This window comes from Emys orbicularis, chromosome 22 (assembly GCF_028017835.1).
Source record: "Emys orbicularis isolate rEmyOrb1 chromosome 22, rEmyOrb1.hap1, whole genome shotgun sequence".
NCBI lineage: Eukaryota > Metazoa > Chordata > Testudines > Emydidae > Emys > Emys orbicularis.
The window spans coordinates 18,973,366-18,988,669 of record NC_088704.1 but is presented as its reverse complement, the minus strand read 5'-3'; the positions used below and the strand labels follow the sequence as shown (position 1 = coordinate 18,988,669).

Genomic DNA, 15,304 nt, shown 5'->3' with positions numbered 1-15,304 from the left:
CTCCTAACTACCTTCCCTGCACACACTCCTCCCCATCTTAAATAATAGTTCAAGAACCCCAAGTAAGTAATTTGTAGCCTGATTTCCTCCCCCCAGAAAGTTTGACACCCAGTTGAATGGCTATCAATCTTGTCATCACAGTTAATAAGACTGCACATGCAAATCAGTTGTGTACAAAGATGGCCACTTAGACCCAGAGCTGTTTGAGTTGCAAATTTGTCCAACAGTTGTGCACACAGTGTTGCATGTGCAGTTGGTAATCTGTATCTTGAAAACTGAGCCCAACATTTGCAAGTCAACTTTTTAAAACCAACTAAGTGAAAATCAGATGCTCAATTCGACATGCAAAAGCCAGCGTTTGTTTCTTCTATAGCCATTGCCACAGCTAATGCCTAAAGCAGTATAAGGAGTACACTGAACTATTTCAGATGCTAGTAATGTCCTTAGTATGACCCATACGCTTGATCTTGAGTCTCAACAGGTGGAAAACCTGTCTGTATGTGGTGTACTCTTCCTGTCACTCCAGGGAATGGGGATAGGATTCTTTAGTAAAGAAGTCGCAGTCAATGTTAATTTTGAAGAAAAAAACACTTTTGACTTGTATGATTTACACTCAATCTTGGATAACATTTTAGGAGAATATTTAAATAAAAAAATCTGGGAATTCACATACACAAGATGTTTGTGTGACATTGAGATGCTGTCCAAGGTTTATCAATGTCAACTTCTTGTTCATTATTGCTGTACCTAGATAAGGAGTAGCATATACACTAGGAATAGTGCTCAGAGGCTGTATGTAAAACCACTGAAATACTTGAGTGCTCAGTTTCTAAGCTTCCTAGCTCTTACCTGACAGGGCAAAAATTTTAAATAGGTGTCTAAGTTGTACATATATGTAGGTGAGAACAGGTAACTGTGTGCAAAATATGCAGTTTCATTTGCAAAAATAAATCTATGCACTTTACTAGGTTTTATTTTAAAATATGCAACAAAATATTTGTACATGTGGTATTAACTGTGTGTGTGTGTGTGTTCTTAAAACAACCTTTAGGGTCAAATGTTTTCTATAAGTTTAAGGGCTCTGGGGGAAGGGCAGCAAACAGGAATGTGTGAACTGAAATGGAGGGGAAATGTGTGCTCGAATACTCCTTCAGAATGATCCCACCTCTCATTTTACCAGGAAACTTGTGGGAAGGGGAAAGAAATAGGGGGATTACTAGAAGCTTTTTTTTAAAATGAAAACTCCTAAGATGTCAAGGCAAAGCTTTGACAATTGTGGAAACATTCTTTACTATACTGTATGCACACTCTAATGCAGCTGTCCACATGGAGTAACTACTGTTGGCTAGTCCCAGTACAAATCAATCTTACTGGACCAGCCTGTTTGAGTTAGTTTAATTGTGAAGTCTAATACCTTTATTTTTCCCCATCACTTCCCAGTTTGACATGTTCGAAATGGATCGGTTGGAGCGACCGCTTGTTAACCTGCCCTTGCTAGAGGACCCATCCACGTACATCCCTGACACCGTTGACCTCACTGAAGATGCCATGGCCAGGAAATATTGGCTCACTTGCTTTGAGGAGGCTTTGGATGGGGTAAGGATCACAATGCAGTAACGTGTGTCTAAACAGTTTCATGATTTGGCAAATAGATTTTTCTGTGGGCTGACATGGATGAGCTCAGACTGCTAACTTGAGCACACAGTTAAACTTAGGGATGAATGGAGCCTTCCCCTTTTGCAAATCTAATAGGTGAATTGGTGGAAGTCCTCTGGACACTCTTACCTCAGCATAGTTGGAATTACCTTTTTTTTTCTTGTGACCTTTTTTGAACAGTTTTCAAAGCATTTTATTATTTAAATTCCACTGTATGCTCCCCGTTTAAAACACACACACACGATAATGCCTAAAGGGCCAAATCCTGCTGTCCTTATTCTTTTAAGCAGTCCTGCTGACTGCAGTGGAACTACTGGTGTGAGTCAGATGAATACGGTTTGGCCTAACTTAAATGATCACATGATTGTTGTGCTCTTAACTGATTGTGTTTATAAATCACTCCTGAATGCCTGTATCCATAGTAAGCAAACCCATCCACAGAATTTATTAGATATAAAAAGAGTTAGCTAAACTGCATGTTAACTAAAGAGCAGATGATTTGAACTTATAGTAGCAGACTGGTAGAATGTTTTATCAGATGCTTCTAGCTTTTGGGATTATCTGGAATGCCCCCTTCTACCTATATTATTCAAAAACAGTAAGCCCTTATTTTTAGATGACTCTTTCCTCTCTGAGTGCATATCCTTCAACCTACGACTTGAATCTGGGGGAAAAACCTCAAGTCTAAACTTCTTTGGGGTTGGCATGGAGGCACTGAACATTACAGAAGACAGAACAAATATTTCCAAGCCTGAACTTCAGTCATTGAGACTGTTGCCTTCTACCCTCATATGATGGAAAATGCATTTGGCAACTCCAATCCAGCCTCCTTGTTTCTGTCAGGTAGTGAAACGTGCTATGGCCAGTCAGCCAGACTCTCTGGATGCAGCTGAGCGAGCAGAAAAGTTCCGACAGAAGTATTGGAATAAGCTTCAGACACTCAGACAGCAGCCTTTGTAAGTGTGGGCTTTTTCCAGTGAGCACAGTTAATGTAGATGGGATGTAGTAAATGTTTAATATGCATTTGTTAGCGAGTAGCTCACTGTTTTGTAATTTTGTTCCCTACATGTTACATTTATGTCATGTGCATAAGAAAAAGTTAAAACTACTGATTTTATAGGTTCCTACCCCAGAGTGAGCCCCATGCGTATAGAGGTGACTCACCAGCTGGCGCCCTCTCATGGTTGGGTGCAGCGTTGCTGGGCCTTCTGCTTGGTTCCCTCCTCCTGATGCTGTTCAGACCCTGTGTTGGTCTGGCTGAGTGACTCGGCCCTCTGGCCAGCTCACACTTAAGAGTTCAGTCCCTTTCCGGGGAATCCAAATCCAGCTGTAACTAGTCAGGCCCCCATTTGGCTTCTCTTGGCTGGCTTCTTCAACATCCCTTCACCTGGCACCTCCGTGAGCCAGCAGCAAAGTCCTTCCAACTCAAACAGATTGACACTCTTCTGTCAATCTCTGGGGACCCCTCAGTAGAACTCCAAACAACAAACAAAGCTAAATTAAGCAGCTTTAACCCCTCTCCAGGCTTGAGCCTCTCCAGTTCCTCCAGAGCCCACGGATTGCGTCCCTGGAGCTTGGCCCCTTTTTCCAGTGACCCAGCACAGGAGTTAGCGCTCCAGCTGCAATGCAACTGCCATCCCCCTGATGGCTGGGCTTCCTCCCTTTTTAAGTCCTACATCCTGCACAGGTGTGGTGAGGTGGGGCTATCTGAACAGATTGGCTAGCCCGGGGGTTCCTTACCCTTAAAGGGGCAGGCCATCCTGTTACAGATGCATATTGGAAGAAATTGGGTTTTTTTATATATAGGGTGCTCAGACTCATTAGTAGGAAACAAAATATTTCTACATCCCAAGAAATCCAAATGACAACTGTCTCCTAGGGTAGGAATGAACATTGTATGGCTATAAGTAAAGCTTGCTGTAGGCCCCCATTATTGATCATCTTGGCCCATATTAAGAGTAATGTATGAAAAATAAGGGTAAGGACCTCTCTAGATTCAGATGTCCAGCTAATCAGTACTGTGTCTCGTTCTAGCTAATTGTGCGTGCACAAACCGCAATGGACAATCTTATATATGGTAGCCTTTTATACTGTAGTGCCTTCCTAGCATCAGAGGCGCCTGTGCTCCTAGTTAACCATATTGATTTGACCACAATTACTAGAACTTAACGAAGATATTTAATATTTATAGCACAGTAAAACTTGATGGACTAGACCAGGGGTCGGCAACGTTCGGCACGCGGCCGGGCCAGTTTTATTTACCTGCTGACGCGGCAGGTTCGGCCGATCGCGGGCCCCACTGGCCGCGGTTCGCCGTCCCGGGCCAATGGGGGCGGCGAGAAGCAGTGCGGGCAAGCGATGTGCTGGCCGCGGCTTCTCGCCACCCCCATTGGCCCGGGACGGCAAACCGCGGCCAGTGGGGGCCGCGATCGGCCGAACCTGCCGCGTCAGCAGGTAAATAAACTGGCCCGGCCCGCCAGGGTGCTTACCCTGGCGAGCTGCGTGCCGAACGTTGCCGACCCCGGACTAGACGCTGCAACTATCCTAGAAGTAGTAATTACAATGGTTTAATGGCCAGATGAAGATGGTGGGCAGGGGGAGAGAAACAATTCTTCCTCCACTCTCTGAAGCAGCTGATCCTCCTTTCTCACTCTTTCTTTCAGTTCCTATGGCACCTTAACAGTTAGAAGTTTATTGGATACAAGGGAACATTGTCTAAATGAATTCAACTTTCCAGACCCCTATTCAAAGGTAAGTCCTTCTTGCTTTACAGGGTGGACAAAAATGTAAGTTCAAGATATTTTTGCATCCTCTCAAACTTGATGTAGGTAGGTAGTTGCTCATGGTGAGGAGTAGGGGACTGGATAGCTTAAGGCAGAATTTCTCAGCTGGTGGGTCGCTATCCCTAGGGGGACGTGAAAGGCAATCAGGGTGATTGCAAGGCATTGAATATTTTTGTTACAATCTAAACCAAAGAAAAAACTTGTTCCCCTATTCCCGGCACACCTTTACCCTTTTAAGTCTGATATTCTGTTAACCTCTCAAAACACACAAATTATATAGGCTAATTATTATAATTGGGGGTTTTTTCACTGTTACATTTATAGTAAATATAACCGGGGGGATGCATGCATTTTGCAAGGCTGATTATCATGGGGATGCCTTTGCTTAGGGCTGTTTTTGTTGGTTTTTTGTTCTTGATGGCTCTCTTGACACTACTTCTTCCTGCTGGCCAAGATCCATTGTCCTGTCACTGTCTTGAAAAGAAACAATAGCAATTTCTGCTCCTTTTCTAGCATTAATGCGGTTATTAGCAGCCGAGGGTATATTTTATTTTTACTTGTTCATACTAAGCATGCTGATAACAGTAACTTGTTGGTCCATTAGAGGCCATGAACCTAGAGGAGAATGCTTGGAGGTGGTCTTGGCACTGAGGCAACCAATGATGGGTAAGAATTTTTCATCTATAAATCCAATGTCTCATATCTTTCTTACAGGTAAAGCAGAAAGAAAATGGCATAGCGTTAAAATGTTTTCCAAGCGTAATCGAATCTTTGGATTCATTAGGCTGGGAGGAGAGGCAGTTTGCTCTGGTGAAAGGACTTCTTGCGGGGAATGTCTTTGACTGGGGAGCAAAAGCAGTCTCAGAGTAGGTGCTAAATATTTTAAAAACACCATTTTTAAGACACTAAATATCCCATCTTTCTTTTAACAAATTCAAGTGCACCAATCCAATATTAATGAAATAACTTGTATTTCACCTTCTTCAAATGCTGGTTGTTTATTTGCAAGACTTGTTGTGGTGCAGGAAATTCACCATTACCAACCCTTAAAATGGGCAGATGTGTCACTATGAATGTTTGAATGCAGTAATAATAATACAGAAGTTCACATTTGAAAGTTTGCCCACTTTGCTTGTAGTGGACATCTTTAGCACTGCTTTGGGTATGTGTTCCACTTAGCTTGACATTATGTTCCTGTAAGATGAATGTGTACTTCCCACTGCTATTCTGGGCTGTCCTAGTACCTTATATTACATGTTCACTCAGTGGTTTGTAATTAGGGATGGCTGAAGGGGTTTGGATAGAATGGGAATCAACCAATACTTTGCTCAGACTAAATCTTTATCTGGAAAACTTTTATTAAATTCTCCCACACAAATGAATTCCTCATTCCTGTCAGCACTAGATACTGTGAGAATGCAGGTATTTAGGTATCTCACAGTTGGCTGCCTTAAACTCAGGGAGTCTGACTTCTGGAAGATGCGCATACGAAACTCCCCTTTAAACCCAACAGGAGGTAACCTTGGGCACCTGCCAGAATGATTTGGCTCTTTGGCTTTCTGTATAAGCTTGATATGTTGGTATAGACCCCTTCCAGAAAACACTCTTTGGGAAGCACTTTAAACAGACTTGTATTCTGTGAATGCTTCCATGGCCAATCTGATTTAGCCTAGTATTTCACAGAATTTCAGTTTCTAAAATGACCAACTGTAATTACTAATATAGATCTGGTCACCCACCTATTCATCAGTGCATGTTCTCTTCCCTCAGAGGAGAGGATTAAGGGAAGTTGTCCAAGTTAATGTTATTCACAATTGGCTCAAGAACTTTTATCTTGGTGGGAATTGATTCACAGGCAATATCTACACCTCTAATGGGAATGGGGAAGGGGTCAAGGATGGTGGAGAAACCCAGCAGAGCCCTAAAACATTTCACTGCTGATCACTTGAAATTAAACCAGGCCATCACATATTCCTGAATCGCCATTGCATCTTGACACCACCATTTAACTGTGGTTGGGTTTTTTGCTTAAAATGTCTAGCTGATGGGGAAGTCTGTAATATATTGTCAACCAGTTTTCTAACTTTAAAATGGCTTTGTTTAAAAGTTTGACAAAATGCTCAATACCAATTCTACTGCTATCTTCAAACTAAACATGGCAAATTACTGCTTACTGTACAAAGATTTCCAAAGTTGGTCTTGCAGTTTGTCATGATTATATATAAATCATAACTATGTTTACATGAGACTGTAGATGATACCATTTGATGCTTTTCCTGGAATTTGTTAATGACTGCACGTTTTTGTATGGTGCTGGCAGCTTTTTCCTTGGAGCATAAGAGCTCTTATTGTTTAAAACCTCTGAATCTTTTGTTTTTAAAAATAATATAAAGCACCTATTGTTCAGCCAGTGGGTCTCTGCACACCCCCACTAAAACTGATGCTATAAAATCCCCATCTGATATTTGTTTGTTCAGCTGCAGAGCTGTTTGGACAGGGCATCTATGTGGGATAAACTTGTTTAATGCTGTCCTCTTTGTCTGTCTTCTGATGCAGAGTTCTGGAATCTGAGCCACAATTTGGATTTGAAGAAGCCAAGGAAAAATTGCAAGGTATAGAGAATCATTCTGTGGCATCTTGCCTTTGTGTGTTGATACAAGAATAAGAATGGAGGTAGACAAGAAAGTGTCAAGTAGGAGAGAGTTCTGCTACCAAGGAAGGTCACATGAAATCAGTGGTGTCTAGTCTTTATTCCAGATGACTATGCTACAGTACTTCACTGAATTGCTGCTATCTGAATTCCAAAGATGTCAGGGCCCCATTTCCTCTTAGTCCAGAGCACGTAAGATTTTTTTTTTTTCCCCAGTGAGCAAAAAGGCTCCAATGAACACTTCCCCTGAATGTCAACCGTCTTTTCCTGCTTGCTATTCTAAATATACCTCCTGCTTAGCAACACCAAATAGAAAGTGGTCATGATGGTTATCCTACGAGGGGTAATAGTGTGCTGCTGGGGACACTGACTCTAATCTCTTATGACTTGTCCTGTATTATTTATAAAGTGCTATTTCAGGAAAATTAACTGATCTGCTTTCACAGTTACGAGCCCAAGAATTGTTTGAACATACAAATTTAATATGTTTTAATGTTAAAGTAGATAGAAATATGTATAAACCTGATCTGCCTTTTCATAAGTACTTGTTCTAACAATGCTTACAAAGATTGCCATGAGAAAAGTGCTAACCTGCTGATTTTGTCAACTCTACAGAGCGCCCATGGCTAGAAGATTCTTACAGTGAGTGGATACAACGACTAAAGGTATGCTTGGTCCATTGTGACTTTAACTATGAGTAATTTACTTAGATTTATGCAATAGTCATAAAAATTACTCTAATCACCTTTTGAGTTGCCTAATGCAACCAATGTCTCAGGCGTAAAGTTCAACCTTAAAAAAAAAAAAAAAAAAAAATCCTCAACCTCTGTAATTACTGATCAAATTTGCATTTTGTGATCATGGTTATTAAAGTGGAAAACATATTACTTGCCTTGTACAACTTAAAAACCCCAAAGCAAAGGTGGTTTGTAACTCCTCATCAAAACCTCCATCAGGGTTTAACGAAAATACTTTAAGCAGCACGAATTGCAGTGCCAGAAGACTGGTTTTAAAGTTTCACAGCATCAGAATTGGAATAAATTGAAGGGAAGTGGGACTAGGCAATAAGCCTTTCATTTTAGTTGCCTAGTACTAAGCCAGCCCAGATCAGGGGTGGCAATGGAGTAGTCACATCTTTGGCTGTTCCGTAGCCTCAGTTGGTATTGATGTGACAAACTGCCCCATTTCACTTTAGTTGACAGGCCTAGGATTAATTGATCAGAGTTTGAAGATGCTACCCCTAAGGGACTAGGGTAGTTCAGGGCTGCTTTAAACCTTGTTGGCAGGACTATGTTGTGGAAATCTTGCTCTACTTGTACTGTGGATAGGGCTTCTGTTTCCAGGGCTGTCAGCATAGCCCTCTTCACCAGCAGGAGAGCTGAGCTGCTTCCAAGTAATGGTGACCCATGCAGACATTTGCCAATGAGGTCATTACTTTCTGGATACTAAGAGTCTGGGGGTTTGATCTGAATCTTTGTAAATAGTTAACACAAATTAGTCATTGAACTTACGAGAACTGGCAACTCAACCCTGAATGCACTGGTTTTCTCTTTCAGGAAGGTCCCCCTCATAAATGTGCCTTAATTTTCGCAGATAACAGTGGAATAGACATCATTTTAGGAGTCTTCCCCTTTGTCAGAGAGCTACTCTCTAGAGGTACAGAGGTGAGTTTGAGTACTGTGGATTATGGATGCTTCATGGTCCTTATAACTGTCTGAAGTGTTCACTAATAGTGAAAGACTTAACACTACTTCCCGCTAACATCTGCTAAAGCACTTCTGTGCACCAGAAATACTAATAATATACCCAAATGGGAGGAATGTGGCCAAGTGATATGGGTAAGGGAATTTAGGAGTCAGGACTCCTGGCTTCTTGCTCCATCTCTGCTCTGACTTAAGAAAATCACCACCTCTAGCTCCTGAGCTGTTAAATGGGTCTAATAATATCCTACTGCAGGAGGGGGGGGGTAAATTAAAAGTGCTATGATCTCTTTAGTTGAAATGTGCTAGAGCAGTTTAAGGAGTTACTAAATGGCAGTAAAATCTGACGATGTTGGGTTTAGTCTGACTGTGTGTTTGACTACTGATAAGGGAGTTGTGGGTGTGGTGACAGGGACCTTAAGAAAGGGTGACGGGTAAACTGAGTAATAAATGGCTGTTAAGTTTGAGGTCCTCAATCCTTTTAAGTAAAGCTAGGGGTATCTGAGAAAAAGTTTAGGAAGTCTTGGTAAAAGTAATAACTTTGTGAAATTAGCAACTCCAATCCAAAATGTTGTTGTATTAGACAGTAGTGGAATAAACTTTGTGTATTCTTATAAGTCTGATACAACCACTGGCTTTAGCCAATTAAAAATCATGCTTCTATCTATTTGTATAAAATATTTAATCTCTAAAATTAGGTGAGAATACGTGCATGCATGCGTGCAGGCTGTTGCTGGTTGTGTTGATCTCCCATGCGGTAATTGGGGAGGGAAAACAAAAATAGAAAAATGTCACTGTAAAGCCACAATTTGGCAGGAGCCATTGAGGGCAGCCAGAGAACATGAAACAACCTTGATCATCTTTTGAAATGGAGATTTCAGCTAGACACTCTTCCACCTCCACCCGTTTTGATCAATGTGTGAGTATCTTAGATAAGCAGGGAAATCTTCTGATCTCTTTGCTGCAGGTTATACTGGCTTGTAACTCTGGCCCTGCACTAAACGATGTTACCTACAGCGAATCCTTGATTGTCGCTGAGCGGATAGCAGCAATGGATCCCATTATCCAGTAAGTCTCTTTTTTCCCTTTTTTGAATTGTGTGAAGAGAAAAGGCTACCTGACCGCATCTATAAATACTTACACTAGATTCTGCACTTTGACCTGCCCGTAAAAGGAAATACTGTCCGTGCTGAAGGTGTAGAATACGTGATCAACACAAGATCCACTACATCTTAAATGTCAGTGAAAAGAGAGAGCCCCTGTAATGATTGTAGCTCATACTCAACCCCATTTGGCTAACGCATGAGAACCAGAACCTGAAATAAATGGGGAAACACTAAAGTAAGACTTAATGAAAACTGAGGGGAAATTCAAAACTGACTATTCTGCAACAATAAGCTAGAATTCAAACACTGTCAGCTTTCATGATATAAGATGATAAAACGCCAAAGAAATATTTTAAGTGTTCTTGGGGATCCCTTACATGATGCCACTCAAATCCTTACAGATGGTAACTTTTTTGAATTATGAAAGGAGAGAAATGCATATTAATGTGGTGTACAAAGCATCCCTTCTAGGGCTGCATGAGTGAGATACACCCCCACTGTCTACGCAACTGCTTCATAACCTTTTAATAAGTTTAGAGTGAAATTCTGGAAAAGGCTGACTGAGTTGCCCCCCTTTCTACACAGCCTGACTAGGTACATAAGATTGAGAAACAATCATCAGCAACAGGCACAGAGCATCTTGGTGGCAGGGTATGTTGCAGCCTGCAGCCATGTGTCTGGATACTCACAATTCAGCCTTAGTGCCTAGGTTGCCCCATCTGTCTCCATGGAGTAAGCTAGAGCTTGGCTCTAGTCTGCAGGAGGGAGTTAAATCTTGCATTGTTTCAGACTAATTCCAGTCTGGCTGCATTGTGGGCCTGGCTTTCACTAGGGTCTTGCCTTCAGGACTTCCTTGTTTAGATGGTAGCGTAAGAAATCATGTGGTTTGTTTGATTTGATTTGAATTTTTCCCCCCCCCAAAGATCTGCGCTGACGGAAGAGAGGCTGCTGTTGGTACAAACAGGTTCCAGTTCCCCATGTTTAGATCTGAGGTATGTTTACCAGTGGATGAAATGTGTATTGTAAATTCTCTGCCTTTACCATGTAGTGAGGTAGATTCTGCACTTTAGTACAGTAACCACCCAACCTCTTTCTTTCAATAGAAAGCATTTCTGTAAAATCCATTATACTTGCTGAAACCGGCAAACAAGCATGTATGATGATGATGATAATCAGTCCCTGCTGTCTGTCTGAGATCTTAATTCTCTCCTGCTGCAGCAAACACATCTACTTTCATCCTCACAAGTGGATTAAACCTTAAAAGCTTTGGCTCAGAATATTCAGCTATTCTGAATTTTTTAAGTAACTACATCAGGTAGTTATTGCAGGAAATGAAAAATTGGTTCTTAAGGGTAATAGGCCTAATCCTGCCGTCATTGTAGGCAGTTCTGCCTGGATCGGCTCTTTGTCTTAAAGTAGTTGTTTTCTCAGTCACAAGTGCCTTATGTACAGGATGTGGTAGCAAGCACAATCTGCTCTCTGCCATACATGAGGTTAACTTGAGTCCTTGCCCCAGCACAGAGAAAAGGGGACTTAACCCCAAGATTCAGTCTCTTTGCAGATTCCTATTGTCTAGTGCTTAAATCAAAGCTGCAGTAAGATCTTTAACTCGATGCAGAAAGAAAGTGATCCTAAAACTGAATGCCACTAGTGCTTGGTTTCTTTCTAACATCCTGACCCCAGCTGTACTCGGCCCAATCAAACATCTTACAGCTTTGGCACTTGCAGAGCTCGCTGTAATGCTTTATTTCCTAGCCCTCGTGTTGTTGCCTTGGCACACTTCAGTCTCTCTAAAGTAGTTAACTGGAACCCTTTGCTTGCATTCTACCTGTCTTTGGAGAAGGCAGCTAGAGCGCTGTAGGCCTGACTTGAGAAAATTGCAAGGGGAGAGGGGAGCTTGAGGACATCTCGTAAGCCCTGCTCTATGTAACTTTGTGGCTCTTGGTTTCTCTCAATTGGTATTTCCAAATGGGCTACAATGACTCTCCTGCTCCCTTCTCTTTCCCTAGTTGTTGAACTAATTGCTTTAAAAGAGGAAACAATGCATGGGGAAAGCAAGGTAGCCCTCTTGAAAGAATAACCAAATAATCAACCATTCCTAACCTTCCCTGATGGAAGGAGAGAACTAGCTGTAGATGCTCTTAGCATTACCACCTATATGGTCTGGCTAAGCGTATATCTACACTGAAATCATGGAGTGAGTGCAGCTTGTGTAGACATACCTGAGCTAGCTTCAATGGCGCTAGCTCAGGTACTGGAGCAGTAAAGCCATGGTAGCATGGGCTAGCAACCTGAATAATTACCTGACGGTCTGGGACGGCTTCTATATCCTTCCCTGACACCAGCACACAGTTAGCTAGGATATGTCTACCACAAGCTGCAACTACAGCCTGTGATTGCAATGTAGACCTTAAATCTGCCTGCCTGCAGGATAAAGTCTCTGGAGCACCTGAAGGTGCTCCCTGCAAGCCAAATGGACTTTAGAGCCATGGATTATCAGGTAATCTCTGGGTGCATCTATACAACACCGGTATAGCAGCTATGTTGGTGTAGCGTAGATACTTCATGCACCCATGGAACGAGTTTTTCCATCGACGTAGGTAATCCACCTCTGACTGATGGTAGCTGGTGAGTGGAAAAATTCCTCAGTTGACCTAGCTGCATTGTCAGTGGGGGTTATGTCTACTTTACTATGTCACACAGGGTGACACATTGTTCACAGCTCTGAGCAACATAGTTAGGTCAATCTACGTTTTAGGTGTAGTCAGACTGTACTACATTACTTACATAACTGGACAATTACATTTTCTATCTGCATCTCATTACAGCCGGCTGGACAAAGGCCTGGCCCTGCTGGTCAGGGAGCGGAAGACTGACTTGGTTATAATTGAAGGGATGGGCCGCGCGATCCATACGAATTACTATGCAGCTCTGCAGTGCGAGAGCCTCAAACTTGCCGTCATCAAAAACTCATGGTTGGCTGATCGGCTGGGCGGGAAAATCTTCAGTGTCATCTTTAAGTATGAAGTGCCACACAAGTGACTGGGGCTGGAGGCCTGACGCGTGGCAGCAATGGACTTGCACTAGTTTTACTTTAATTGTAAAGAATGTATTTTTATTACGACAGGGAAAATGAGTTCACATGAAATTCCATATTTATATTGTGCTTTGACTTAAAGCAACAATATTCATTATATAAAAAAATATACACCCAAAATATATATGTATATCACTCACTGTTTATTTTGGTAAGTGTTTATTTTAATGCTGCAGTATTTGTGATGGAAAGACTTTATTTTTTTGTTCTGTGAGACATTCATATAGAAATATATTTAAATGTCTATGAAATCTTTTTATATATCTCTGCTTACTATGCCAGCAGTGACTTGGCACATACCAAATAGAGTTTTTAAAGTGCTGAAAACGTTTGACTTTGCATTTTAATATTTTAGTTCATGAAATACTTCAGACCTTTCTAAATTCTCTCTAGTTAAGCTAGGAAGAGACTTACTCCCTTGCAAGCTCTGAGCAGTGTTATTTCAGACACATAGGAACCTAGAACAGTAACTGACCTGATCGTCAATGAGAATAGCAGAGGGGAGAGTTATTGCTGCTAAGATTTATCCAACTGTTACAGGGTGAAGTTAAATTCCTGAAGCTTACCCACTTCCATTCTTGGTTCTTATAGCCTTCTGGATCCCATCTAAATGTGTTAAGGAAAACCAGTCTCTTCAGCTAAATTGTCTAAATTTTTAGGACTGAACCAAAGCAAGCTAAATTCCTCACCTATACAGCTATTTAAATTACACCGGGAATTAATCTGGAATAAGGCCTTCAAGAATTCCCACGTACTCTCTTCTTCCATTTGATGTTCCTGTACCCTAAAGACAGAATCAGCTTGTTAAACCCTCCCTTGCAATAAGGTGTTGGCCAAACGTACACACATCCATGCTAAACTACTTGGCTTTTATTGATCAGCTCAAAGCACTGTACCTATACAACTAACAAGTGACTTCAAGTCATGCTCACATTCATTTCAGCTCTGCTCCAGTTTCCCTTAAATAAAGACAAGTAATTGGAGTGTTATGGCCAGATCTTCAGCATCAAATAGCCCTTCAGAGTGAGTGGTAATGACTCCCACTAGGCCATTCTCCAAGGCTACCTGGGAGAAGATACCTGTTTCTCCTCTACTGATATTCTAAATAGTGGAAAATCTGTAGTAACATACACCTGCTAGCTGGTGAAGTCTCCATTAGCTTGCAAAGAAAGATACTCCATATCCTTCACTGACTTTCACTGTAAAACTTTAAATATAGCAGCAGTATCCTATTGCATCTCAACTCCAACTCCACGTAAGTCTCTCTAGGGTACTTACACACCCACCCCTGTGTTGCATCTGAGCAGCTCAAAAAAGTGTTGTTGTTTTTTTTAAACCAACCAACTGCATGAGTGGGGACGTACCTCTTCATTTTACTGGTAGACCGCTGAGACAGAAATGCCAGTCCAGTGCCTGGACCCCAAGGCCATCCTTCTGCTACAGGCTACATGAATATTGCATTCAGAAGGGACTAAGTACAACCCTGATACTTCTACTTAACAGGTCCCAACAAGTGTTGTCAAGAGGGATGAAAGAACAGAGTCAACTTGTCATGAACTAATTGAATTTAGTTTTAAGTAAGTCGCATGCTCTTTTTCAAACAACTTTTTTTTTTAAGTGGGCGGACTGGTTACCTTTGCAGTGGTGACAGGCTTTCATAGTTTTGTTTTAAATAGCATTTGCTATGTGGCTCTCAGCCTTGTATTAAAGCACTAGCTTATTTCTTACAAGAGGAGAGAGAGTCTCGGCACAGAAGTCTGCTCTCCCCCTGAAGCACCATGTATTTGCACAGTAAGCCAGAAGGGGAATATGAACCATAGTCAACATCCTTATTCTTCCCTCACCACCCAGCCAAACAGGAGGTGAAGGTCTCTTACCTTTCTGGGGGTAGATGGAGATCACCACATACTTTATTCTCCCTTAGGTTAGATCCCTTATATCATTCAACCGAAACAAACCAGATGGACAGTAACATTGAATGTTTAATTTGAAAATTCCTACTCTGTAATAGCCAGCATTAAACATGTCCTTAAGTAACTTCAACCAAGTGATCAGACTGTACCGCTAACATTTTTAGCATCCCTTATGCTCTGAAAGAACTGTTAGTTGCCAGGTGCAAAGATACTCTCTCCAGGTGTTTCTGCTAGCACAAGGCAATGCATGTTTCTCAAGCTTTGCAGTTGCCAATATTCAATATGTTACTGAAACTGACTCTGCCTCTTTACCCTTTCCCACTACATCCAAGCAAAACTAGCAGCAGATATAAGGCAGTATATAGAGGAGGGCAATGCATATGCTGTGTAACATGCTCT

At 41.7% G+C, this 15,304-nt stretch overlaps 1 protein-coding gene across 1 annotated transcript in view; it reads left to right on the top strand.

The window, feature by feature from the left end:
• PANK4 (pantothenate kinase 4 (inactive)) overlaps positions 1 to 13,305 on the top strand; it is a 31,449-nt gene extending 18,144 nt beyond the window's left edge. The window contains exons 10-19 of the mRNA XM_065421318.1: positions 1,441 to 1,596; positions 2,500 to 2,612; positions 4,320 to 4,407; positions 5,154 to 5,305; positions 6,996 to 7,051; positions 7,705 to 7,754; positions 8,646 to 8,753; positions 9,757 to 9,857; positions 10,819 to 10,887; positions 12,724 to 13,305. Coding sequence (XP_065277390.1) covers positions 1,441 to 1,596; positions 2,500 to 2,612; positions 4,320 to 4,407; positions 5,154 to 5,305; positions 6,996 to 7,051; positions 7,705 to 7,754; positions 8,646 to 8,753; positions 9,757 to 9,857; positions 10,819 to 10,887; positions 12,724 to 12,937 — 1,107 coding nt within the window. The 3' untranslated portion in view covers positions 12,938 to 13,305. The remainder of the gene's footprint in view (positions 1 to 1,440; positions 1,597 to 2,499; positions 2,613 to 4,319; positions 4,408 to 5,153; positions 5,306 to 6,995; positions 7,052 to 7,704; positions 7,755 to 8,645; positions 8,754 to 9,756; positions 9,858 to 10,818; positions 10,888 to 12,723) is intronic.
• The last annotated feature ends 1,999 nt before the right edge of the window (positions 13,306 to 15,304 follow it).